Source organism: Protopterus annectens, chromosome 9.part0 (assembly GCF_019279795.1).
Source record: "Protopterus annectens isolate FY-2018-M chromosome 9.part0, PAN1.0, whole genome shotgun sequence".
Taxonomy (NCBI): Eukaryota; Metazoa; Chordata; order Ceratodontiformes; family Protopteridae; genus Protopterus; species Protopterus annectens.
In genome coordinates this window covers 505,960,305-505,987,760 of record NC_056743.1, presented here as the reverse complement: position 1 = coordinate 505,987,760, position 27,456 = coordinate 505,960,305, and the positions used below count along the sequence as shown (strand labels likewise).

Genomic DNA, 27,456 nt, shown 5'->3' with positions numbered 1-27,456 from the left:
AAAAACCCAGTTTTTTAAACTAAAGCTTTCAAGATGGGGCAGCATACCAGGATTTTATCATATATTCCTTTTAGTCCTCAAAAAAACATCCAAGACTTTGACACTGGCATCTAGTCTGGACATAAATGAGTCCTCCTGCTTGGTCAAAGGGTGGGCCCATCCTTCATGTCCTACCAAGAGGAGGTTAGTTGAGCAATTTTTTACCTAATGGATGCTTGTGTGTGTAAAATTAAAAAAAAAAAAATTTTTAGGTGGTTTCTTCACTTTGGAATACAGACCAACTACTGTCTCTTCCAGTACCTACCATTTGATGTCACCACGCCCCCTTTGGGTGTTCACCAAATGCATGGCAGTGACATTTGCTTATTTCCCTCTTGACTGTTGCCTTACCTGCATGACTGTCTGCTGGCATTGTCTACAAAGGATAGTCTTATTCAGCAGAAGGGCTTGTTGTTTCATCTGTTCTCATAGCTGAAGATTACTGTCAGTTTGGTAAAGTTTCAACCCCTCCTCACTTTTGACACCTTGCTCATTGGGCCTTTGCTCAGTAGCATAATAGCTTAAGTTTATTTTACATCTCAACAAGGTACAGAAGAGCCTGCAGTCACTTTCTTCCCTGATATCTTAGAGTTCTTGATTTAAAACCTTGAGACCTGATAGCAGCAGTGGTGTTTATAGTACTTTATACTGGACTGCATATGAAGACCTTGCACTAAACGACACTGCCAGGATGCAGCACTTCAGGATTTCTGAGAAAGGAGTCCAACCCTCTAGGGCATGAGGGCAGTCTGCTTTGTTGGCTTCATTTGGACAGTCTTCTTCAAGGTAGATCCTTCATCTCCTAGCCATCTGCTACCATCACTACAGATGCTTTTGCCCTAGAGTGCAGGCCAGTGCAATGGTTAGGTGGAATAATATATTGTTGAAAACAAATTGCACACGGCACAAACTATGTAAAACCAACACCAAAAATGCACAGTGGAAGGATATTGAGCCAAAAAGAGTCATTTTTGCACAACAACATCCTGAAGGTAAGAGCAGTCTTGCTGACTGTCCATTCATACTTGGGCTGTTCTGGAAAACCATTTGAACATTATCGGCAAGGTGTCACCAGATCGGTTGCTAAGGTACGAGGTGCTACCCACTTGTCTGAAAGAAGTGAGTGTGGGCTTGTATAGTCAAAACCCAGCATTTTCTATTGATGGTGTAGCCAACTGGTATATGTATAGTCTCAGCCATTGTTATTGATCCCTAACAGGTTGTCAGTATGTCTGACCACTGGCTAGAAATTGTTCTGAAGTGGGACTTCTCACTATGTAATATGTTTTCCTCTTGGGCCATTATCATATGTTTAAAATTTTCTGCCCAGCTGACAGAACAGGGGTGCAGTAGTCCATGACTGGCTACAGGGTTTGCTGTATGCTTTTCTTCTATTTCCTGTAATGATTAAATCCATTCTGAAGGACAGATTTCACAAGGCCAGTGTAATTTTAGTGACCCCATTTTGGCCCAGACATCTGTCATTCACCCTCTTGAACAAATTCAAGTGTAAACTTCTCTGAGACTGACACTGAAGGGAGCTGTTCTCTCACATTATTTTGGCAAATCTCCTGCAAATCTTCAGGCTCTGAAGTTAACAGCTTGGTTGCTGCACTTCATTGACTGGGATCAAAGTTTCTTGAAAAGGGTGATGAATAGTGTGAAAGCCTCTCAAACTCTTTACCCTGAAGATGCACAGAGATAAGTGGATATGTTTTTAGTCTGAGCTATGCACCAAAGCCTGGATATCTTTTCAGCTCCAGGTTTTGTTTCTTCAGTATTTGTTGAAAGTTTCTGCTTCAGTCTAAATTGCTTGTTAGGTAAGGTATCTACGGTTGCTTAATCTAACTTTCATGCTGGGCAGGATCTATTTTGTTTGGCTTTCCTTAAGACCAGTTTCTTATGTGTCCTGATAGTCCCAGGGATGAATAGAGGATCTCTTTTGAGCCATACTGGAGATGCTGACTCTTCCCAATGTAATCTGTTGAGTCTGTGGAGTTAAGATTTTTTAGCATAGAAGATTCTTTTCTTCATAGCCATGATGTCAGCCAGAAGGCTGTATTGAGTTACTTGGGGCTTGTCTACTACCTGCTATTTATGAGCTCCGCTATGATTCACTGCAGCTCCCAAGGTTGTTGATGGAGCCACCCTTGGGTAGGGGCACAGCTGTGGCCATTCTCCAAACTTCAGGTATGTATGCAGTAGAGAGATTGAGATTAAATGTGTTTTTGAGGTGATCAGTTAAGATGTGTGTAACACTCAGCAGGAGACAACTAGCTATGTTTTCTGGCCTTAAGGATCTAGTATTTTTAATGACAGAGTACATTTAAGACCTCTTCTGTGGCGGTTTCAAGAATGAGTTAGTTATGTGAGGCAAGCAGAGAGAGGTGATTAGGGTGAATTTGTACTTAAATTTATCTGCAAGTGAAAAATTTAATACCAGTGATATCTGTGCCTGTGGAGATTGTTAGTTGTGCCAGGAGCATGTGTAGTGATGTGAGTGGCATTCAGGGCACCATTAATGTCTTAGAGTTGGTTCTGCACTCTTCATGAGATATCAGGTGATGGATGGCTGAGACCCAGAGTATTCCCATAAGATTTCCAAATAAGCCTCTGAAAAATTCCATTAATCTGAATGATAACAGTTGTAATTACTCTTTTAAAACACCTTTATTAAATTATCACTTTGGTCATAAGCACACAGAAAATAAAATAAACCATATTAATATTTTTCATTTACCTACATTGCTTATATGTTTCCTTTTCTTTTAACAATTATCATTGACACCAGCAGTAGATAAATTGCTCAGTTCCTGCCTTCCCTTAAACCTTAATCTGGTCACTTGACACTTTGTTGAAAGGCAGTGGGATATGCTAGCATGTTGCAAGTTCCTTGAAATAAGCCCTATAGAAGATGGAAGATGATGCCATCAATCAAGAAGTGGTTCTGGTTTTGCTACCTGGTGATGGTGCTGTTGATATTTCATGCAAAATTGCTTTCTTTTACAGCTTGGACCCAAGAATAGTGCCATGGTGACTCTCTGGACAATGAGATTAATATGTTAATAACTATGATATTGCACTGTATTATACTATGTATGTGCTTTCTTCATGGTTTTTACTCTGACAGTTGTGTTCTCTGATATATTGGCACATGCCTTACATTGTATATGAATAATATTCACCAATGTAGGCTGTCATCTATGCTGCATGGTGTTCGTTTGGATAAATGTGCCAAGCTGTAGTTTGCAGTTGTGTACCATATGTTCTGCTACTGAACATTACAGCAGTCTGAAGCTTTGCATTTTGCATTTACGAATGTCATCCCGAGTCACTTTTCTATTAATTTCAGAGGGTCTGCATATTTTAAAACCTTTCAGAATTGTGCCTTGATGCTAATTTGAAACCTGGCTTTGCATGCCCAGACAAGGTTATTAGAGTTTTTTATTAGAGTTGTTTTTCTTCACTTATTTGCTCGTTTATGCCTAAAATTTAAGTATAAATTTAAACATATTAAAACCAAGTTTTCTTTTTTATGTTCTTCCTAAATTGTCTGCGCAAGTTTTTAAGTGGAAACCTTGTCTGCTGAACTCATTAAGTGGGGCACTAGCTGAACATTTCTATAACTTACCCTGAGGTTTTACAGTCTTAAATTTTTGCTGGTTAAAGGCTTTCTCCCCTACGGAGGGTTGGAGTCAGGTGCCCCCCCCCCCTAAATAGTTTTCATTTGGTGCTAGTTGCATTAGTCGTTTTTGTCTAATTTAGTCTCTGTAAAATGAGATTTTATAAGATGAACCATGTTTGAATGCATTTATCATACTGATGTTCATCATGTTTCACTGTTGCAGTTCTTACAAAATGGGTTATCCGGCTCTCGGTAGCCCACAGTCGGCCAAAATACCAAAGTCTTTGGTATTTGACATCTGCTGCCTTTGGTTTAGGCCTGATGTCAGGACGTCAGGTACAAAAGAAGGCAGCCGACACATGGTCATTCTTGCCACGGAGCCTGAAGCAGAAGTATTTTGCACGAGTGCCGGTCGGCAGAGTACCTTCTTTTTGTATTCCAACTGCTTAGTTGAAGACATCCTCAGATAAGTACCCCGTTGGGGACCCCCTTTTCTTGCTTTAACGAATGTCAGAGAAAGTTAACGGTTTTGCCTCTGGAAAACATATTCCGCACTGTGATTTTCACTCCTATTGTATTAGTCGTTTGGGCCTTGAGCACGACGTCCCTAATTGTGTTATATGTGCTTCTTTCAACCCACGTACCATACGCCGTAGAGCTAGAATCTTGTTCAAGCATTTCTGACTTTGGCCTAAGTTCACCGGTATGGTGTCTTCTGGTCTCCTGACTTCAGATATTCCTAAGAAGCGCAAGGATAAGGACCGCGACAGGCTTAGGGTCAAATTAGCCAACTATGTCCCTGTTAGGTTGTTTGTCGGCCCAGCAGTAGTCAGTGAGGTGCTTTCTTTGCCCCTGCAGTCTGCAGATGTTCAGCAGCAGGCATCTGCGGAGACCTTTTCTGAGTCCTCCATACCACATCATCCACTTTGTCTTCTGATTCTCTGCCAGTTGCCACCTCTGATGGATCCGGAGCTGTTAAGCAGGCGCAGGCTTCTGAGACCTCTTTTTTTTCCACATGGAGACCCGATCCAGATCGTCGACCTTAATTCAGACTTCTGTGGTGGCTAGGCCTCCCGAGTCCCTCCGGCCTTCTAGCAGGCCATCCAGCCAAAAATGTACTCCTAAGCAGGTGTCGGCCACCCCTCAAATGCCTCAGGCTCAGATGGTTAAAATGGCTAGTGATCTCTTGACCCTTGTCGAGGGCTGTCAGCCACCTCCTCCTAAAAGGTTTAAGGAATTGTCCCCAGAAGCTTTCTCTGCCTCAGACTCTGAAGTTTCCAGCAACTCAGCTGATGAAGAGGGAAACTCTCCACGTTTTTCTGGTTTTGAGGATTCTGATGCAGAAGACTCCATCCCTTCTGCCTCCTCTCCAAAAGATTTTTCTTTTTGAGATGCTCTGAATACTCTTAGAGAGCATTTCAAATGGGAAAGTCAGGACTACCCTCAGTCTAAGAAAGGGATTAGGGAATTCTTGGATTTGCCACAGCATAAGCCTTTGGCTATCCCTCCAGTTTTGGAAGTTGTTGGTTATGTTTTCATGGAGAATTCTTTGACTTCTAATTCTGTTCCTCCTGCTCCCAGAAAGCCTGACCGGTACTATAGAGTTCCTGATTCTCATCCGTTCCTTTTCAAGAATCCTACTGCTGATGCAGAGATCATTTCTCAGGGCCCTAATGGTATTAAAGCCACGGTTGCTAAAAATCCTGTTCCTTCTGACAGGGAATCTAGAGCCTTGGATAGATGGGGTAAAAAGGTTTATACTTCCACCCTGGCTATTAGGTCTGTTAATTGTCTTTTTCATATGCTTAAGTATCAGCAGCATACTTTGGAGGCTATTAAGGCTAAAATTGATGGTGTTCCTTCCCTGATGGAGTGTAAGGACATTCATGATTTATTGAATTCTGCCACCCTTGTCACTAAACATTATTTACATTGTGGTTTCGACACTTTGGAGGCTTCTTGCAGGGCAGCAGCCACTGGTTCTGTCATTAGAAGACATGCTTGGCTCAGAGAACAGCCCCTTTCTGAACCTGTCAAATCTAAATTAGTGGTTGTGCCTTTGCACAAGGACAATTTTTTTGGTAGCAAAGCAGAAGAGGTGTTGAAAAAGTTGGAGGATAAGGCCAAATCTATGCAAACTGTTAAGGACTTTCTGCAAGTTCAGCCTCCTCATTTTAGTAGACATTACCCTTCTAAGAATTGGGCTTTTCCTGACCCTAGTTAACAGAGTTGCACTAGGTCTAGGGGTTACATGTCTTCTAGGGGACAGACTTCCACTCCTCAAAAGGCTAAGCACTGGCAGGCTTCCTCTTCAAAATCGGGGAGTTCTAAGCAAACTTCCCAAATCAAAAATTCCCGATGACTCTGGCCTTCCCTTGCCTGCCTCTGCGGGCCCAGGGTTTCCTTTGGGGGTGGAAGGTTAGCCATGTTTGCAAATGTCTGGTTCACCATCACAGATGACAAATGGGTGCTCAAAATAGTATCCCAAGGCTACAAGTTCTCCTTTCACACTTTCCGTGTCCACCAAGGATACCCAGATATCCCCCCAAATCAAAAGGAAGAAGCAGAAAAACAAGTTTCTTCTTTACTAAACCTGGGAGCAATAAAGCCAGTTCCTGCACTACAAATAGGCCAGGGTTTCTACTCAAGACATTTCCTGGTTCCCAAAAAAGGGGGCACCTGGTGCCCTATTCTGGATTTGTCCATTTTAAACACATTTATGGTTATTCCCAAATTCAGAATGCTCACTCTTCAGCAGTTGCTGACAATGCTGGCCAAGGATTCCTGGCTGGTGACTTTGGATCTCAAAGAAGCTTATCTGCACATCCTAATAAGGGAAAGCTGCAGGCAGTTCCTTTGCTTCAGAATGGGAACAGGTACTTCCAATTCTCTGCACTGCCCTTTGGCTTATCTACTGCTCCCAGAGTTTTTACCAAATGCCTGGCTCCAGTCATTGCTTTTTGCAGGCAAAGAAACATTAAAATTTACTCTTACTTGGACGATTGTCTTATTCAAGCAAACTCTCCAGAGCAACTTCTAAAGGATTTGGACTTTGTAAAGAACCTTCTCACCTCTTTGGGTTACACCATCAATGAAAAGAAGTCAAAATTGGTACCCACCAGGGAGATTGTATTCCTGGGAGCGAGCCTGAACACAGCCGCCCAGATGGTATTCCTCCCTCAAGAGAAACAAATGCATCTTTCGAATTACTTCAAAAATTTGGCAAGCATGACCCATCTCTCTCTGCAAGGAAATTCCTGCAAGCCCTGGGATTCATGGCTTCATGTATTCTGATGATTCCATATGCCAGACTGCATATGATAAAAATACAGTGGTACCTCAAAAGCCTTTGGTGTCAGCACACTTAGGATTTGGACTTCATAGTTCCTCTGATTCCCTGCCTGCAGACTGAGTTCCTTTGGTGGGCGACGGCCTGCGCACAGAATAAAGGCCTGCCTTTCTGTCCACCTCCTGCCAGCCAGACTCTCACCACAGATGCCTCGGACTACGCTTGGGGAGCACATCTAGAGGGCAGATGAATTCAGGGGAACTGGAACTCTCAACAGGTTCATTTGCACATAAATCTTAAGGAATTGATGGCAGTCCAGCAGGCCTTAATAGCTTTCAAACATCTTCTGTCTCCTGGTACTCTTCTGGTCAGGACAGACAACACCCCAGTCATGTGGTACATCAACAAGCAGGGAGGGACGCACTCTTACCCCCTGTGCAGACAAAGCATGATACTATGGTCCATAGCAGCTTCCATGGGCATTCATCTGATAGCTCAGTTTCTTCCAGGAAGGCTCAACACCTTGCAGACCAGTTGAGCAGGCAGGTCCTGGATCCTCATGAGTGGCAACTAAACAGGACCATCTTCTGTTGCATCATTCAGCGTTGGGGCACTCCCCAGGTGGTTATCTTCTCATCTCAAGTCAACCACCTTCTTCCAATCTTTTGCACCAGGGATCATCACAACAAAGCTTGGAAAGTGGATGCTCTGTCCTTCTCTTGGACACAGCTCTCGATCTATGCATTTCCTCCTCTGCCTCCTCTTCCCAGAGTCCTGTTAAAGGTAAGGGATGAAAAACCAAAGGCCATCATCATAGGCCTAGACAACATTGGTATCCACTACTTTGCAGTCTCTCCCAGTCTCGGCCTTAGCATCTTCCCCCTGATACCAGATCTTTTAGTTCAGGAGGGGGGGAAGAATTCTGCATCCTCATCTTCAGACTCTGCATTTGGCAGCTTGGCTCATAATTTAAACCTTTCCCAACAAGTGGTTGAGGTCCTTAGTGAGGCCAGGAGGCCTAGCACTAGGAAATCTTATGCAGATAAGTGGAAAATATTCTCCATTTGGACGCAGACTAGAGGGGAAGACCCTTCTCTTCCTCTCATTCTTGACTATCTGGCAGGCTTGCTTAATGGCGGACTTTCCTTTTCTATTATCAAAATCCATTATTCAGCTATTCATAGGTTTATAGGTAGGTACTAGGCTATCTGCCCAAGGGCATTTATAAGCCTAGCCAGAATGTGTTGGCTTTCGTCTCCCTTTAAAATTAGTTTCCTGGGCTTCTGTCTAGCAGGGCCACTGAAGTGATCCCCGGGGTAAATTTACAATTTCCCATCCCCTCGTCAAGATTCCTTTTGAAGAGAGTCAGTGAGGGGCTCTGCCTAATATAGACTGGGATTTTATTCCAGAGCGAGGGAAGTCTCTGGGACAGGAATCTATCCCTCCAGCATGTCTTGTTTATTGTGCTGAGGTGTAATTCACTAGAGCGTGTGGCTCTAAGAGATTTGGTTTTCTTGAGGTGGAGCATGTCCATTAATTCCGGGTTGGACATGGCCTTATACGTCAGGCAGAGATCACCTCTGAGCAGGCGGTAAGCAACCGATTATAGTTGAGTTTCTTTAGTCGAGCTGCATAGGGCAACTCTTTGAGGCCCATGATTCTCTTGGTGAGGTACTTCTGTGGTCTTTCCAGCTGTTGCAGGTGTTGAGTAAGGTACATAGCAAATGGGGCATTGTACTCTGTTATGGGCCTAATGAGTGATGAGTAGAGGGGCACAATGATCTCTCTTGATCTAGAGGTGAACCCTTTCCTGATTAGGTGGGCTACATAGAAAGAATTTCTAACCACTTTTGCAATGTGATTATCAAAGGAGAGGTTGCTATCTACCTGGCTCCCCAGGTCCCTAATTACATTTTCTGTACCTAGTGTATTACCACCTATGTGGTAATTCGTGGGCACTTTGTTTTTTCTAAAGGGGATGACTATGCATTTTTTGGCATTCAGCTTGAGGCCATGGCTCTGACACCAGGTATCTGTCTCTGTAAAACCCTTCTGGAGGATGTCTGTGTCAGCCGGAGAGTTGATTATGGCCCCCAGTTTGCAGTCATCTGAGAACTTGGTCAGCTATAGTCCTCCCGTGCTTACCTGTACCTCAGAGAAGTATATACTGAACAGGAGGGGTCCCAGGACCAAGCCCTGTGGGATGCCACTTGTAACTGGTTTAGAGTCGGACATGGCGCCCGCAACTCTGACCATGTGTGTTCTATCCGTGAGCCAGTTGGCCACCCATCTTGTGACATAGGGGTTAATGTTTAAGCTGATAAGCTTGTCTATGATGCCAGAGTGGGGAATGGTGTCGAAGGCCTTAGCGAGGTCCAGGTAGGTTGTGGACTACCTTCCCTTTATCTATGGCCGTGGTAACTGTTTCAAAGAAGTCAACTAGGTTTAGGAGGCAGGATCTGCCTTTAACAAAGCCAAATTGGGTAGGGTCCAGTGTCTGGAGGTTCCCAATGTCTGTTTATGAGTTCCATGATGATTCGTTCCATAGCTTTGCAGACCAGGCTAGTCAGGCTTATAGGGTGATAGTTCCCAGGTTCTGTTGTGGCACCACCTTTGTGGTGTTGCTGTACGCCATTTGTTGGGTACATAGCCTGTGGTAATGCTGAGACTGAATAGTGAATTTAGGTGAGGGTTTAGTTCCTTTTGGAGCTCATGTAAAATGCAGCCTGGGACACCATCCTGTCCCATTGGTGCTGTGTTCTTAGCTTTGGAGAGGGCTGTTTTTACCTGCATGTCCATGATGTCTGGGGCTCTGCATTCTTCTGGGATGGACATGGGCTCTTTTGGGGGTGGGGGGGGGTGAAGTTTGCACTGAACTTGTCAGCCAGGATGTTGGCAATGTCAGTTGGTTCAGTTAATTTTTTTTTGCCATTTTGCACTAGCTCAGAGCATATCTGAGAGTTGGCACCTAAATTTTTGACATAGCTAAAGAAGGCTTTGTGATCATCTTTAGAGTCTTTGGCAATTTTTATTTCAAAATTGGCCTTGGATGATTTTATGAGGGATCATAATTTCTTGCTAATATTGATCAGTGATGCCTTTCCTTTTTAGGATTTTGCTCTTTTGTGTAGTAGCTTTCTCCTTCTGTTGTATTTCTCCTTCTGTTGTATAGCTTATTTATGGCCAGGGACCACCAGACTGGTTTCCTCTTTTTGGAGGAGTGAGTCTTGGTTTTACTTGGGATGGTTCGATCCATGCATCCCTGTAGATGCTCATAGAATGCACTTGTAAAGGATTCTGCGGTTTGAGTAGCATTATCTTTTAGCAAGGGAGCTTTGAAACTTTCCATCTCTGTCTTGAGAAGTGTGAAGTTTGCTTTTGAAAAGTTTTTCACAGTGGTTTCCTTGACTGGGGGTGGGGTCTGGATGTGGATGTCCAGTGTGATTAGTTTATGATCTGATCTCACCAGCGAGGGGTTTACCTCTGGTGTGGAACACTGATCCCCCATGTTGGTGATGATCAAGTCTATTATGTTGTCACCTCTAAAGGGCGCGGTGACCAGCTGTTCCAGGGGGTTAGAGTTTATAAACTCTAGAAAGCGTTGGGCAAAGGAGTTTGTACTAGAGTCATTTTCCCAGTCAGTGTTTGGGTAGTTGAAATCTCCCAATATCATGGTTTTGGTAGGACCTTTATATTTTCCAGTGTTCTCAGGAATGCTAAGTGGGGATCCTGAGACAAGGTAGGTGATATGTAGCAGACTACGATCTGAAAAGCAGCTTTGCCCACTGTTAGTTGCACATGGATGGTCTCCAAGGCCTCGTTCTGTGCTACTAACATGGAAGTGTGGGCATCCTTTATGAAAATGGATACACCCCCCCCCCCTTTGTATTTTGGTCTGGGTTCTGGGGCCGAATGTTATGATATGAGTTGTAACCTGGTAGTGCTGGGGTGCTCTCTGGAGCTTTGAACCAGGTTTCTGTTACTGCACAGATATCAATTTGCTCCATGCTAAAGAGTGCCTCGAGTGCATGCATTTTGAGGTTTAGACTTCTGGCATTGAGTAGCATTACCCTCAGTTTTTGGTTTCTTGTGTTGTTTATGGAGGTGGGTTTGTCTTTTGGGCCTTGCCTAAAAAAGGCACTATGGGGGTGGCAAGAGCCTTGGCCAGTATTTGAAAGCCTAAGGGCGACAGGTGCAAGCCATCTCTGGCGAAGCAGCATGGCTTGTTGACCATGTCATCCCAGGCTGACAGACACTGGATCCCCTTTGAATGACACCAATAGCTTAGCTAATTGTTAAAACTGATCATTTTTTCCTCGTAATGTGGCATCATTCTTGGTGAGGGCAAGATGCTACTCAGGGTCAGGATCATACTGGCCTGGGCTACATGATCAGAGAGCTCCTCTGTCTCTTTTCATGTAGTCCAGGGAGGTACGTCTCAGGTCATTCACACCAACATGTACAATGACAGAGTCATATTTGTACTTGTTTTGGAGCGACCTGAGTGCTTGTGTTATGTGGCGGATCCTGGCTCCAGACAGGCAGCTCACAGTAACTTTCACCTTGTTCAGTCTAGTGAGTGGGACGTCAGTGTGCCTGACCAAGGAATCACCTATTACTAGTGTATTGGGTGTGTTGTTGTGCCTTATGGGCTGTGGTTGCTTGGCACACTAGCTTTATGAAGTATGTGATGCAAGGTTTTTGTTTGAGGGTGGAGGTTGCTTGGATGTCTGTTTTGGAGGTCTCTGCTGCTTAGGCAGATTTTTATTTAGAGCCTCCAAGTATGTTTTTGAGTATTTGTGTGTTTGCTGGTGCATGTAAGACTGTTTTATGTGAGACTGGAAATGTGGTGCAAGTGTTTCCCTTCTCCTCCTGACTGGCTATTCCAGCCTTGGTTTGAGAGAGCTTGGCATCCAGTTTGGTTGTGTAGTTGCATTTCTCACATACATTTGTGTTTGTTGGAAGGAGGAGAGGGTTGTCCGTGTACATGAGGCAATTGTAACATTGCCTCAAGATTCCCAGATTCACCAGCTGGACTGGAGAGTATACCTGAAACTGCCCTTTGGACATGCCTGTATGGATAACTGAACTGTTTATTGATTTTCCAGTTGGAACGATATGGGCAGCATGTTGTGTTAGCATTTATTAGTGCTTACTGAGAGCTTGGAACAAGTGCTGGGCTGTAAAAGAGAAGTTTGAGTGCTTAGTTTGAGAGTTTGACTAGTTCTAAGGGAATAATTGAAGAGCAGACTTCGTGGAGCCTGGAATAGTTTAACCCTAGCTATCCGGCAGTGCACAAAACTGCACAAATGCTGGTTTTAAGGCAGGGAGATGAAAGAGATAGGAATTAGCCCAAAACGGCCAATAAACAACAAGTTGCTGGGCTGTGACCACTCCTCCAGGGACAGATAGGCTGCTCAAAGCTCCCCATTCTCACTGGTGAACAGAGAAATTCCTCCTATCCAAGTAAGGATATGGGTAATACAGGAACTTGTACCACAGTCCTGAATTCAGCAAAATCTGAAAACTAGACTAGCTTAGAAAAGGTGGGAAACAAGAATATTTTTTTTTGTTTTTTTTTTCTTTTTTGGCAGAGATTCAAAGAAAATTCACAAAAACACTTTAAATGCTTATATCAGGCTAGCGTACTTTAGTGTGTAGCCTACAACAGTTAAACAGCACAAAAAAAAAACTTTAAACGACTTATGAAGTGCTAACAGCAAAAAGTTTTTAGTATGCAGCAAGGAGTTTTTAAAGCTCAGAGTTGCTAGAATTTGCATTTCGGTGAGCCTAGAAGTCGCAGAAGAAAATGCAGAGAAAAATATATTTAAATCTGTTGAAAGTCACTCTTTTTCCACTCTGCTGCTTGTAGTACTCTGCAGGACACCACGAGGAGCTTGGCTGCTCATTGTTACTTTGAGCATCCCATTTTCTCTCATCCCTTGATGAAACAGTTCCTCAGGGGAGCTAGCAATTTAAAGCCTCCCAGAAGGCATACCTACTCCTGCTTGGGATCTCAATTTTGTACTTGATAAACTTACGCTGCCTCCTTTTGAACCAGCTGCGTCAGCAGGCCTGAAGTTTCTCTCCTGGAATACCGCCTTTCTTTTGGCTATTACTTTAGCTAGAAAAGTTTGAGCTGCAGGCCTTAATGGCAGTAGAGCCTTTTATCATCTTCATGTGGATCGGGTTTCTCTTCGAACTAATCCCTTCTTCGTGCCTAAGGTGGTTTCTAGCCTGTCTCTTAACCAGTTTATCCACCTGTCTACCTTCTTTTCTAATCCTCAGAATGAAGGGGAAAGGTATCTGCATTCTCTGGATGTGCAAAGACAGCTAAGATTTTTCCTGAACAGGACTAAATCTGATCAGTTGGGTCAGTTTTGCTCCTGGAGCTCGGGGCAAAACTATTTCAAAAGAGACCATTTCTAAGTGGATTGCTCATTGTATTCACTTTTGTTATTTACAGCAAGGCAAGGTTCCTCCACAGAGTATTAGGACCCATTCTACTAGGGCAGCCTCTACCTCAGCAGCTTTCTTAAGAGGTATACCTACTAGGGACATACTGGAAGCAGCTACATGGACTTCTGTTAACACTTTCACTAAACATTACAATTTACCCTTGTTTTCTAAGTCCAGGGCTGGTTTTGCCACTAGTGTTGCAGGGCATCCTTGCCAACCCTTAAACAGTTGGGTGTTCCCTTTTGTTTTTTTCATGGGCTTTGGGAATCAACCCATTTTGTAAGGACTGCAATAGTGAAACACTATGAACATAGTACAGTTGTGTACACTTACCATAAATGTAGATGTTCGAGTGTATTTACTGTTGCAGTCCTGCCCCCCCCCCTTTTTTTCCTTTGGCACAGACTGGATTTTCTTTTCCTGGTCTAAATTTTTTTTGGGGGCTCCTGAAGGTTAAGGTAAGAAAAACTGAGGAAATTGCGTCGGCTGCCTTCTTTTGTACTTGACATCCTGACGTCAGACCTAAACTGAAGGCAGCCAATGTAGTATACCAAAGACTTTGGTATTCTGGCCGACTGTGGGCTACTTGGGAGCAGGATAACCTGTTTTGTAAGGACTGCAACAGTGAATACACTCTAACATCTACATTTATGGTAAGTGTACACAACTGTACCTTCTTCAGTCTGTCTTTTTATGCTTTTCTGACTTGTATGTATGACTAATTTTCACCAGGAGATGCTGTTTATGATATGTCTTGGAGGAATTGTCTAAGATCAGTCCACTTATTGTTGCGAAAGAAAAGTAGTACCTGCATTTTACCAAAGTATCATTTTAGTGTACTTATGCTTGGATTTAGGCTGCTGTGGAAAACGGGGAATATTATACAATCCAGTCTGTCCACTTCAACTCTGTAGGTCTGGTCATAAGCAGCAATGTACTCTGCATCACTAGCTTTTACTAAAACTCAAGCTCCTCTACTGTTACCAGTAGTGCACCTATTTCCTTCTCACTGCAGATCTCATTTGTAGTTTAAAAGAAATGAATGCAAATCCCTGGCTTGAGTTCTAGCAAAAATAACTGTTATGATGTTTTATTCACCTCCACCATTTGCTAACAGCAGCCTTCATTTCAAGGCAGTAAGGCTTACAGCAACCAGAATATATTTAGTACCATTTGCAAGGTTCCCATACAAGTGTTGCAGTGGACCTTTCAGAGCTTTGTTTCAGCTGGCAAACCCAGTGGATCAAACCATTCGATAATCTGAAACCTGTCAACATTATTTGCAGTGGTGGTTGTGACAGATGAACCTGGACAGAGGAGGTCCTGTCATCCTACATTACTTCGTCACTGCAGATGCTTTTACCTTGGAGCGGGGGTGGAGCATTGCGTAGGGTTGACCGCCAGAAGAGCTTGGACTCTGCAAGAGCCCAGAGTGTATGTGAACATAGTGAATCAGTTGTCGGTGTTTAAGGCCTTTCACTACCACTTTCCCCTTGGTGCCACTGCAGTACACATTGACAATATGTCAGTATTGTGGTATATCACTAAACAAATGGGAACCATGTCATATCCCCGTTTGATGATCTGGGATTGGACAGTAAACTTGAAATGTTTTCCTCTCGCAACACATTGGTTTAATTTCTCAAAAGGTTTTGGGTTTCTAATAGCATGACTGGAATGGGCCCCATTCCTAAATCAAAGTATAATTAATTTCATTAATTTAGTATTGTTTCAGTATTTGTTAGCTAAGATGCAGTGAAGCCCATATTTCAGCAGCGAAAACATAATTTACTTGTAACACACTCCTCTGAATTCACTATTTTATAATATGTATTAAAATATACTAGGGTCACTGATTACTCTCATATGGATGGAATTAATGTAAATACATTTTTGTCTGTAATTAGAATGTTTATATGTTAGTACCCCTTTGCATATCTCAGTCTTTGCACTGTTTCTGTCTCGGGTTCTCTTGTATATTAATAACTGTCTAATATCTTGTAACAGTGGAGCTTTTGTACTATTTCTGTACTGTTTGTTTTGTATATTAATAACTGGATACATTTTATAACTGTGGAGCTTTTCTCCCTGGGCTTCCACTGAAAATGGGTTCCTGCCCAGTGGACTTTCCCGGTCAATAAATAAATAAATTAAAGAAGGCTAAGAACATAGCTGTGTGAGGTCTAGGCTTACCTGGAATGGGCTTAGACTGGAAACACATCAGTTAGACATATAATCTGAAAGCTGGTCATGTTTATGGAAAGAGGGGCTTGTGCCCTGTACGGCTCCTGTCTCTTTGAGCCATTATTTTTTGGTCAATATTCAGAAACTGAGTTATTCAGCTATTGGGTGGGGGCACTTCACAGCTATTCTCAACTTCCACTTGCATTCAAGTCCTTTCATAAAGACAAAGTGCCTGATGAGCCAGTCCAGCCTTCATGCCGACAGTAGTGCTAGAGCTCAGTCTTCATCAGTCCAGCCTTTTTCCTGAACAAACAAAAGGTGAATATAAGTTGCATTATATTGCTGTTCATAGGCAGCCAAGATTCACCTGCACAGAAATAGGTGTTCCAAAACATGACTAGTTTTTTTTTTTTAATTTGTTTGCCTGTAAGAACTTGAGGGAAGAACATTTACTAAAATTGGGCTGTCCTGGTGGCTTTCAGATTATATTTCTTTCCACTGTGTTTCCAGTCCAAGCCCATTCTAGGTAAGCCTATTGCTCACTCGACTAGGTCTCTGGTTATGTCCTTGGCCTTCTTAGGAATTCATCAGTAGATATTTTTACTACTGAAAAATATGCTTCACATGCAAGACATTATAATCTGGATGTATTCTGTTATGATACCATCCAAGATGCATTGCTGTTGACTCTGTCGTACAGTGTTGTAATGGAACAGCTTAGATCAAGTAAGATAAACTGCAACAACCCCCTGTTACAAATGGTCATCTAATACCTATAGCCGGCTTTGTAGACCTCATCCTGAGGCCTTCTGGATGTGGTCATCTGTAGATAGGGATTTCAGCTTCATGGCATATTGTTAGGCTTAGGCAAAAGATATCTTTAATGAATAGAAACTGAGGGGTATTAAGGGAGAAAGGTGAGGAGGTCAGGCTTTTGGAAAAGTAGATGACAAGTTCACTACCACCTGCAGAATCCAGTCCTACAGTGATGAAGCAGATGGACATGGATTATAAAGATCTAAAGTTATGGAAGTCAGCATCTGACATAAGGACATCTAAGATTTCAATGTCATGATTTTGGCAAAAAGTGTTAATTATTTTTTAGATGAAATTGAATGTTTAACATTTATTTTAAATATGTTTAATTTAGCTGTAGACAAAATATATGGACCATATTATTTATTGGGGAATATGATATGAAAGTTAATTTTCTATGTATAGTAATTAATCTTTTTCTCTTGCTTACCTTCATTAACAGCTGCTCCTAATTTATTCATGGTAGAAACAATACATTCTATTAAATTAGCAGATCGAGTAAACAACTGTTGGCAAAAGAAAGGAACCTCACAGAAGCTAAATGTTATGGTTCAAGTTAATACCAGTGCAGAAGTTAGTAAGTGATTTTTTTTCTTCGTACTGCATGGCATTTATTTATTTGTTGCAATTTGTAACCATGTAGGCCTGCTAATGACCTGCACTTAATATCACATTTGCTGTCTTAGTAGGTTTAACAGAAATTAATTTGATCTTTTCTGGAATCTGAAAACCTTGTGTAATGAGTTGTTCAGCAAGGAGCAACACCTAACTGCTCCAAAATTGGCTAATGACTGTTTCAGTAATCATTCATCTTGAGTCACCTCACAGCCATGTTGCATCATGGGTAGTCTTCCAGCCCTTTCCTGCAGCTTGGTCTTTCAACTTCTCCTGTAATGGGATAGACTGATGGTTTATTTATTTTGCCACTTAGCTGCTGAGTTGCCTGATTGTTCCCTCATTTAATAGTGGCTGCCCTGGCAAGAATGAAAAGTAACCCTGAGCAAGTCACTTTACAGACTGTGACTTGCACATGGTTTGCCTTATTTTCTTGACTGCAGTATAGTTCATTACCATAGGCTGTTCACCTATGCCATTAGATCGTCTAGAAGCTTCAAGTTAGAATACTGATATTTTGGATAAAAAAAATAGCATACATGGAAGATGCAGCCTTCCAAAAGGGAGTAGGCTAAATCTAAGAAGAAAAAATATATCCCACAAAGTGGAGAGAGAGCAGAGGTGCAAACCAGTGCTTCTTCACCATTACCTTTAATGGTTCCAGTTTAGGCTACTATAGTGACAGTGCTTGTGGAATTGCTCAGTCCCATCTTAATGATGGAAACTGCTATGGCAGTTTGAAAGATAGTCGAACTAAGCGATAAAAGACAAACTGGTTCAAAACACAAATAGATCCGATACTAGTAATCCACTCAGTCCACTCGATCTGGATAAGAATAATTTATTCGAACTAAGTGCGCTCAGTTACATACACTTTTCGTCGGAGCACAGACTCCAACTTCTTCAGACAAAATACAACCTATGATATCCTAATGCAGGTATAAGTAAACTCTGGCATAATTAACAATCAATTAGAGATTTAAATAATTAAAATTCATTAGTATTCATTAGTAAAATTCATCAATTAGAGTTTAAGATGCAAGCTCACTGGTATATACTACTGTTCGAAGCACTAGTTGTTACAAATGTACTAAAACATTTCATAAAATTATTTATTATAAATATGTTTAGTATCTTTAATGGATTGGAGGGATGGCAACTCCAGCAAAATGTTTTACTCCAAACCCATGGTATGTGTGCCTGTCTTGTGAAAAGAAAACGGCCATATTGTCCCTTAAACAGCATACTGTACTTTTTTTTTTTTCCATTTGCTCTCCTTCAGTAAGAGGTTGCTTGTTTCCAAGCATCTATGCATAGGGTTACCAGATGCTGGCTTTTGTTTCAACAAATAACCAATGCACTCTTGTCACCATTATGATTCAAACTGAAATGTTCGGCAACAGGGTTAACAAATGAGCCATTTCAAATGTTCTGCAGGAATTCAGTAATATGTACTGTCACTTTCTTGACCGTCTTGTGCAATATCTGATAGTGCAGTCATACGCAATGTGGGATGTGTGTCAGTTAAAGTTCACATACCTTTGTCCATTAAGGTAATAGACCCATGAATCATCTGTCTCTAAACACGAGTGTCCTTTCAGGGCAGTGTTCCATGTTAGGGGCCTAGTTTTCGATATCAGAGCCATGCATAGCAGCTTGTGCCAGTTGTATGTAAGGACTGATAAGTTCCTGTAAATGATATTGGCATACCTGTAAAGTACTGGGATAAAACCTTCATTTTGAGGTATATGTCAGCACTTCGTCACTGTCATAGACACCTTCTCAGTAGTTGTGGCATTTTATGTAATAAAATGTACCTTCTGCCATCACATCTCTTTTGATGGTGGTAGTACTTTTGCTCCAACATTTCTACAGTGGACTTTAACTCTGCTTTGTGATAGGTCAGATTCATCTAGTAACCCCTGGCCTCTATTCTTCCCACCAACTATTGAATCACTATCTGGAATTTTATCTGAACGAGCCTTCAAGTACCTTAGGAACTCAGCATAAGGTACTGAACTCATAAGCACACTATAACATGAGAGAAGTATTGACTGTACTTTTCTGTATCTGATGGACCTGACTTCATTGCTCTGTGTATGCGACTTGGAGTCCATGTAGTTAATATGGTTTTCATTTCTAACATAAGAAAAGAAAAAGCATGTGCTGATGACATAGAGTGAGAAAGCCCCGGGTACTGCCCAGGTAACCAGAGTTCAGTTAGCAGCTAGGGTGCTTGACAGTCAGGCAGGCATAGTTTGTGGAATTCGGTGAGGCCTGGCAAACACCAGAATGCAAATGAAGGAGATTGCCAGGCTGATTTTTTATCGACCTGCTATCTTAATTTTGGATATTGGTATGCTGAGAGGGGCTAGGGCAACCAAAGCAAACAAAAAAAAGCCTCATCTTGGAGCTGCAGTATGATTGCATCCATGTACCCCATCCCATCCTGCTGTGCTTGGTGTAGCCTGCTGTAGAGTACTGGCCTCCATGATTAGATGTTCCCCAGGTAGATGGACCCTCCTGTTATAGGTCGTACCAGCTTGCCAATGAAATATTGGGAGCTGCAGAGGGCTCAGATAACTGGTATCCAGTACTGGAAAGATTGAAACCAGTGAGCAATAGTGGGGAATCCCAAATAAAAAATAAAAAATGAATTAAAGAAAAAGGTGGGTGGGTGGGGGGGAGGGTAATACCAGAGTTGACCTGATTTTAAATGAATTCTTAAATTAAGCTTGAGTAGCATCGCTAATGAGTAATGGGGCATTTATATTCTATAATACATTTTAATATGTTACTAAATTGATCCTCCACAAAGCTGCTTGTCTATCAAACAGAGACATGAAAATGCAAGTGCAGCTTAGGACAGGTTTGGCTTCCTTGTAGTCCCTTTCTTCTGTAAGAGCCCATAAATGTTGCCAGGTAAGTTCTTGGCTGCTTAAAATACCATATTGTTTGCCTCTGGGCAACCTATGGGATCACATACTGGTGTAAAAGTACCTGTGTGATGATGTGAGGTATTGGCATCTGTGCCAGGGACAATAGGGCAGTGCATGTGTAACATATGTCAGCATAGTTAGTTGGAGTTTTGTAAATAATTTTGTGTCCTTTATCTATCACACTGACTTGTACAGATGCTTGTGTTAAAATGTATTAACAGTAGTGTTATAACTGATTAGATGTATATGTTTAAACAAGGAATTCTGGAAGGGAAGAGTCTATAGCTTTCAAATACTGCAACAGATCTTAGAAAAGCTCTAAGTGTGTATTGTACCAGTGTCAGGTGATCAAATGTGCTTCATTCTGTAACCAGCACTGAGAGGAAGGGATTCTCACAGCAGTTTTTCTTTTCTTTGGAACCTGATATAAAAGATCTATGACAGTTGTCACAATCAGTTATTTGAGTTCAGTTCAGTTAGGTAGAAGCTCATCACCTTGCCTTGTGGAAGTAAACATCTCCACATCTAATCTTGCCTTGCTGTATTAATTATGTTAACTAAGGAACATTTACTTTTTAGACGGTCAGGAAATTCAATGAGATTAGTTAAGTAGTATTTTTCTGCATCTGTTTGAATCTGTCCAGCTGTTTTTTTTTTTATTTATCTTGTGATTGAAACTCTGGTATTTATTGTACTTGGATATTTATTATTCTCATGTTTTCTATTTTATTATTTATTATTAAATATTTTATACCTTTTCATTGTGGCTGGTCTTTTAGAGAATACTTATGTCTTGAGATTACTTGTGCTTATTTTATGGATACCTTGGTCACTCCGAAAAGCCTGGCTGCTTTGTTTACTGTCTACCATTTATGTTAATATTGCTTTTACTTAGTATAATTGGATATTTTTGTAATAGCCTGAGAGTGGTTGACTGGTGGCAGGGAAGTTACTGTATAGTCTGGGCAGAAGGGGTGCAGTTAGTAAATCTGTAGCAGCCTTTCCCAGGAGTGTGTGTGTCTGTGTGAGAAAATCAAATACCCAGGTGTGGGTGTGTCAAATACCCAGGTGTGGGTGTGTCAGCTATTTGGAAGTTGGACAAAGTGCTCCAGAATGAGTCTTAATTGGTATCTGAAGAGACAGATAGTCCAGTCCCAGGACTGGAGCACGTTCCCTTTGTGCTCTTGGGTGAAATTGTGCTTGATGCATTCCTGTTTTTAGTGACAATCTCTCACCAGTGTCAGTTATGAGGATTGAGGCTTCTTGATAATTGGTCTGGGGTAAAGAGAGGCCATCGCATATTTGTTAAATTTAATACCCCACATTGTCACAACCTGGCCCAAACCGTATGTTGCCTAGACACCGTCCTTGATGAGGCCGTTAATGTCATACTGCCAGTGTGTTAAGAAGCTTATGATGCAGGAAACAAAGGTGCAGGATCCTGACTTAGGATGATGTTGACATTCCTGATCACACTTAAACTTTCCGGAGGTTGTGAAGGTGGACTTTGTGCACCGGTTGCTTGACAACAAGAAACCTTCAGTAGAGAAGTACAAAATCAAATGAGAGTGCAATCCAAACTGGGCAGACTTTTTTTAGCCTTTCCAGATGGACTAGTTCCAAGAGCTAAATGAGCCACCATCCATTGATGCTTACCGGGTCAACATTGTATTATGCTTCATTACTCATGGGAATTGACCACAAGTGGATTTCAAATAAGATGTCAAGTATTACCTAAAAAGTTAAGTATATTTATTAGTTGTATCATTCACTGTTGCACACTTTCTTTGAATGTTTGTCTCTTGATTGCAGTGTTGTTTATCCATTTGTGTTTATACAAAAAAAAAAAAAAAAAAAAAAAAAAAGTGAGGCAAAAAGTGGTTGCTGGTGACTTTGAAACAAGAGGTGGGGACTAAGTTAATGAAGGTCAGTGACTGTTTAACCCCAGCTGTTTGATCACAGTTAATAACTTTCATTGATGGACTGCCTCAATGCATACTCATTGTAGACACTTTATTGACCGTATACACTTCAGATCCTCCCATCATCAGGGCCAGAGTTGGGTACAGTAGAGTTCTAGGTGAATGACTCCTTGGGGCAACACCCCCATTCTGGCTTCCTCTACACCATACAAACATGTCACTTTTTTCATAGACTTTGCCGTACTCTACATCTCTGATCCTCTATCCTTTTAATGCACCCTAAGTGGACAAGGCTTTACTGCAATAACTGTGGAGTAAGTAATTGAATTATGCCAGTTCTCTAGGATGCCATGAGGTTCTAGACCTGTAGTAAATGCTACAGATTTTTTTCCAATCTTTTTTATCCATTGATAGCCTGACAAATAATATGAGTAAGGAAAGAAATTAATTTTTCAAGGAAGAAAGGAGCTGTGCTCAAAGCTTAATGTTGAAAGCTGACAGAATATTAGTTCCTAACTTAGAAAACAAATGCTTGTAAGGCTATATCAATCCATATTTGGGAATGGTGTTCACTTCCCAGACCCACTTTTCAACAAAAGACAGTCAAATTGTGTACAACTCTGATGTTAGATTGGGATGAAAGTGAAAAATGGTTACATGTGTATTTCATGTTGTTGCTTTCATACCTTTACACAGCATGTCTCCTCACCTCTCTCCCCAAAGAGAGCCACCTTTGTGTACCCATCTGATGTTAGGCTAAGGCAAAAGTGGAAGAACAAATGATGACAGCAGTAACTATCAACTTGTTGCAAGACCTGTATATCTGTGTCCATGTGATGAAAGTAAAACGGAAACTGTCCTTCAAGTGCATTCCAACTTGTTGCTCCTACAGCACCCTTAAATGAGTTGTAGTTGTCTTCTGTGCACAACACTCGAAAATTGACTTCGGGATAATTCAAGAAAAGTGACTGACTGCACTGTCCCCAGCCCCTCCACAAGCTATAATGACCTTCTCTGCACATTTTTTCCCCCACCATTGCGTATCATTGACTAAAACCAATTTTAAACTTGAGCAGAGTCTAGCACTGAGGTTGAGGATTGAACCCTAGTATGAAATCTGTTGGTGTCCCAGCTGTTGTCTGGGAGCATGTTGGTTCCACAAGCTCTAATGGCCTGAATGCTCTGATACATTATATACTTTATTTCTGAAAGACAGTTGCTTGTATCTTTTTGCTATTAATCAGAGTTGTGTGTACCCCTAATATTTTGCATGTTCCGACAATTTGGCGATGTTTTTATCTCACATGCTAATACTAACTCTGCCCCAGTTGTGTTTAGTTGAACCAATGGATACATAGTGACACACTAATGTATTTTAGCTTGTTGCTGTTAGATCCATACAGTGAAAGTCATTGCAATTCTCCTTACATGCATGCGAGCACACACAAAAATTGCAATGCATGCCAATACTCTGGCAGTATATATACTAATATATAGATATATATAGATATGTATGTGTGTGTATGTATGTAGTGTATGTGTGAGACGAGTGTCTATACATGGATATATCTATATACGCTCGCGCATGTGTGTGTATGTATAGACACAGACACCTAATGTATGTAGATACAGGTTCATAGGAGAATATTAGGTTAGTGGGCCATTTTATTAAGCCTAGTCAGTTGTCCTCAAACATGAGAATCGAACTCTGTACTCTGTAAGGTGTCTTTGTGTCTGTAAGTTAAATAACTTGAACATTATGCCGTCCCCCACACCCATATATATAGATATGTATGTGTAGATACAGTTTCTTTTCACTTGAGTAGACTGCAACCCAGCAATCTAGTACCATGAGCACCCTATGGATGCACAACATGAGGAAATATTTGATCCACCTACATTCTCTGTTTTAGAAATTAAACTTGTATGTTCTATAAAGTATATTTAGCGGTGTCTTACTGTTAAAATATTGACTTCCCTGAGGATATGCCAGAATATACCAACATCATTGGTGCAGGACAGCCAAGTGCTTTCTAGTTCAATGAATTTTTATTTGAAGTAATAGGAAATGGACAGCAGAGGGAGGCAGAGGATTATACAGGATGCCAAGGCCACTTGGGAAGCAGTGAGGTTTGTAAGTAGCAGATGTTTTTTTTTTTCCAGTGATTCTAAATTTTGTTACATGATAGAGCATGCACGATTAGAGGGTGAACAGACATTAGAAGGGTTTGAAAAAAAAACCTTACAAGTTAAGCAGAATGGCTGTTAAAGCATAAAGTAAGAAATACAGTGGAATGCTCATGAAAGTGACAGCCTAACTGCATAGTATTGAATCGATTCATATTATCACTTCAGAAATGGTGTGGGATTTATGCTTAGAGTCCTGATTGGTGGGTACAAATTCCATCTAGGTGCTGCAGGACCCCTGCATACCAAATGGAAATTCCAGAACCTTGTGTTTTCAGAGCATTGAGATAGACTGGCAGATGATGACAACTTTTCTCACATGTCCTGCCCATTTGTTTACCTACAGATCATTTTTAGCATTATTCCAACTGTAGAAATGAGCCTTGTTTCTATTTTGATGCTACAAAGTTTTCTTGGATAGCAGTTTGAAACTAGAACAAGACTTCTGTCTGTGCCATCAGTTGTCTGGGATATGACCACTGCTAGCGCAGAGGGTGACAGATTAAATGCTAAAAAGCCACTTTTCCACAAAGTTGTTGTGGTTGGGATGAATGTTGTAAACCCATTCCTCTCTCCCCACTAATTCCAGCCCTCACTGAGAAAAAGATTGCACTTCTCTTTGTCAGAAATTGGGAAGGAATCATCCAAGAGCAGTTCATGCTTAATATCGTTCAGTGATGTTACAAATTACACTTTCAGGCCATCCCAAAATTCTGAGGCATTTCACCAGTCTACAAGAAGCAACTGACCCTCATACCTGCAGTAATTCAAGAAATGATCCAGCCAGAGGCTGCCCTTTGGGGGAGTGTTCAACTCAAAACTCTTCCTTGTTCTAAGGAAAGCGGATCCATGGATAACTCCCCAAGACCTTTCTTACCTAAAATTCCTTAGGCTGTATCGTTCAAGATGCTTGCCCCTCCGTGCCTGTTAACACTGCATCCTGCCAGTAGTATCATAGTCATAGATATGAAGGATCCCTATCTTCACATCTAGATAACACATTCCGCACATTTGCAGCAAGATAGATCATTCACATTTCACATTTCACACCTTACCCTTTGTGTGCACATCACCCACAATATTTACAAAATGTCCAACTCCAGTGATTGCCAGTTGCAGGGCCAAGTGTATCCAAATTTACTCCTACTTGAAAGAGTGCCTGATCCTGGCAGAATCCCAGTAGGACATCCTCAGGGTTTTGGACTTCATCACAAATTGCTTCAGGAAGCTAGAGCTCACTGTCAATTAGGGAAGGTCTTGCATTAACACTCCCCTCAAAGAAACTCGTTTTCCTCGGGACATGAATGAACACCACCTTTTAACCACAGCCTTCCTTCCTCAAGACAAGGTGGCCCATTAAACAGTATTTCAAAAGTGTAGTGCAGGAATGAGAAATCATTGCCAGCAATTCCTCAGGTTGCTAGGCTTTGTGGCATCATGTGGTATAATGATGTCCCTAGCTTGTTTACACATGAGGAAGCTCTGGTGGTACCTAAGAAACAGATGTTAGCATTCCCATCCCGCGGAGACCAAAAACATCTTTGTCTTTCCATCAAGATGTGCTCAGATTCAGAGAATGCCCTTAAGGACACCTCTACCTAGAATGATTCTGTCTATGGATTCCTCAGATCTGGAATGAGGAGGTACACGTGGGAGACCTTCTAGTCCAGGGGAACTTGAGAGGATGAAATGAGGAAAAAAAAAACATAAAAGAAATGATGGCCTCCTTGCTGTGAAAACTTTCACATGTAGCCTGAAGCAGGGAGTTCAAGTGAAGATTGACAATGCCACTGTTCATGTAGTACAAAAATAAAAATGTAGGGTCACATTCATACCTGTTGTGCAGGCCGACTATGCAAGCTTGGAAGATGGCCTGGAAGGGTGTTATGACTTACAACCTGAATCACCACTCGGGGAAAATGTTAATGGACAGCTGATCAGATCCCAAACAGACTACCAAAGGGATGCAAAACAGGAATGTCTTTCTGGATCTGACCAGGGTGTGGGTGTACCAGAAATAGACCTGTTTACCCATCACTTGAACAAGCAATTGAAAACGCACTGTGGCAGGGCAGCATCTCCAGAAGCCTGAAAAATGGATGCCTTCTTCCTGAATTGAACGTGTTTGTTCTTTTACACTCTCCCTCCATTCCATTAGTCACAGTAACGCTGCTCAAAATAAGGGAAAAAAGATCCAAAGGAATTTTAATGGCATGCATTTGGCAAAGGCAACGCTGATTCTCTCCTGAACATCCTGGCTAGAGGAAAATGCAAAGTGTTGCTTTTCATTGTGTGAACCTGTTAATGCAAAATAAAGATTCTGTTACACCCAGACCTGACCAGTCTTAAGGCTGACAGTTTGGATGATTTTTATTTTATTCCCAGAAGGCACAAGTATTCAAAGCACATCCTAAATATTATGAAAGAGAGTAGGAATCTAACCTAAGTGGAAGAGATTCTCCTTCTGGTGCCAGTCCTGGGCTCTTGACTGAAACGAAACTGAAGTGGCTGTAGTCCTGGAGCATCTGTGAGACCTTTACAAATTGGCTTTGGCCTACAACTCTATTAAAGTGCATGTTTCTGCTATTTTAGCCTGTCTCCCTATGGACCCTTATACACTCTTCCAAGACCTTCAGTTAAACAGTTCAAGGGGTCATTTTTTTAGGCCACGATATTGCTTTGTGATCTGAACTGTGTGTGTTCTAAAAAGATAAATGCACTGGCTCGTTTGAACTAGCTGCTTCATCCCCCATTACCTATCTTCAGTGTTGCTGACTTTGGTGGTGTTGATTTTGGTGACTATTACCAGAACCAGAAGGATTTCTGAACTCCCAGGTTTTGATGTGTAAATATCCTTTCCTGGTTGGTCATTAGGACAAAGCATCACTGCACTGCATCCCCACATTCATGCCTAAGCTGGTAAGCAAAATTATCCTGAATCTTTCCAATTATTTACCAGTCTTCTCAAAGCCACAAAATTCAGGAGAAAAGGGCTCTTCTTTTCCTTGATGTGCACAGACAGATGAGATGTTTATTTGCACAAAATCAAGGAGGTTTAATAATCTGTCTCCTATGCCAGAGAGAAACAGGATAGACCTGTTTGCAAACTCAGAAAATAGTTGACTCATATTCTTTTGCTATTCAAACTATGGCAAGTCCATCCCAGGCCAGCTCAGGAGTCACTACACTTGAGCCACTGCTGTTACTTCTGTCCTCCTTAGGGAGGTTACTACTTGGGCTCTCCTTGAAGCAGCTGTTTAGTCATCCATGCACATCTTTTCCAAACAGTGCAACCTATGGTCAGCCACTGGGGTCAGGGTAAGATTTGATTCTGCTATCTTGAAGGACCTAATATCCAAATGACATTCATCCTCCTCACTG

The 27,456-nt window shown here is 41.7% G+C and overlaps 1 protein-coding gene across 2 annotated transcripts in view; it reads left to right on the top strand.

Moving 5' to 3' along the window:
• The window catches only part of LOC122811302 (pyridoxal phosphate binding protein), a 274,466-nt gene that overhangs the window by 89,941 nt on the left and 157,069 nt on the right, over positions 1-27,456 (top strand). For both annotated transcript variants that reach the window (XM_044083062.1, XM_044083063.1), the window contains exon 5: positions 16,855-16,989. In XM_044083062.1, the coding sequence (XP_043938997.1) occupies positions 16,855-16,989 (135 nt within the window). The remainder of the gene's footprint in view (positions 1-16,854; positions 16,990-27,456) is intronic.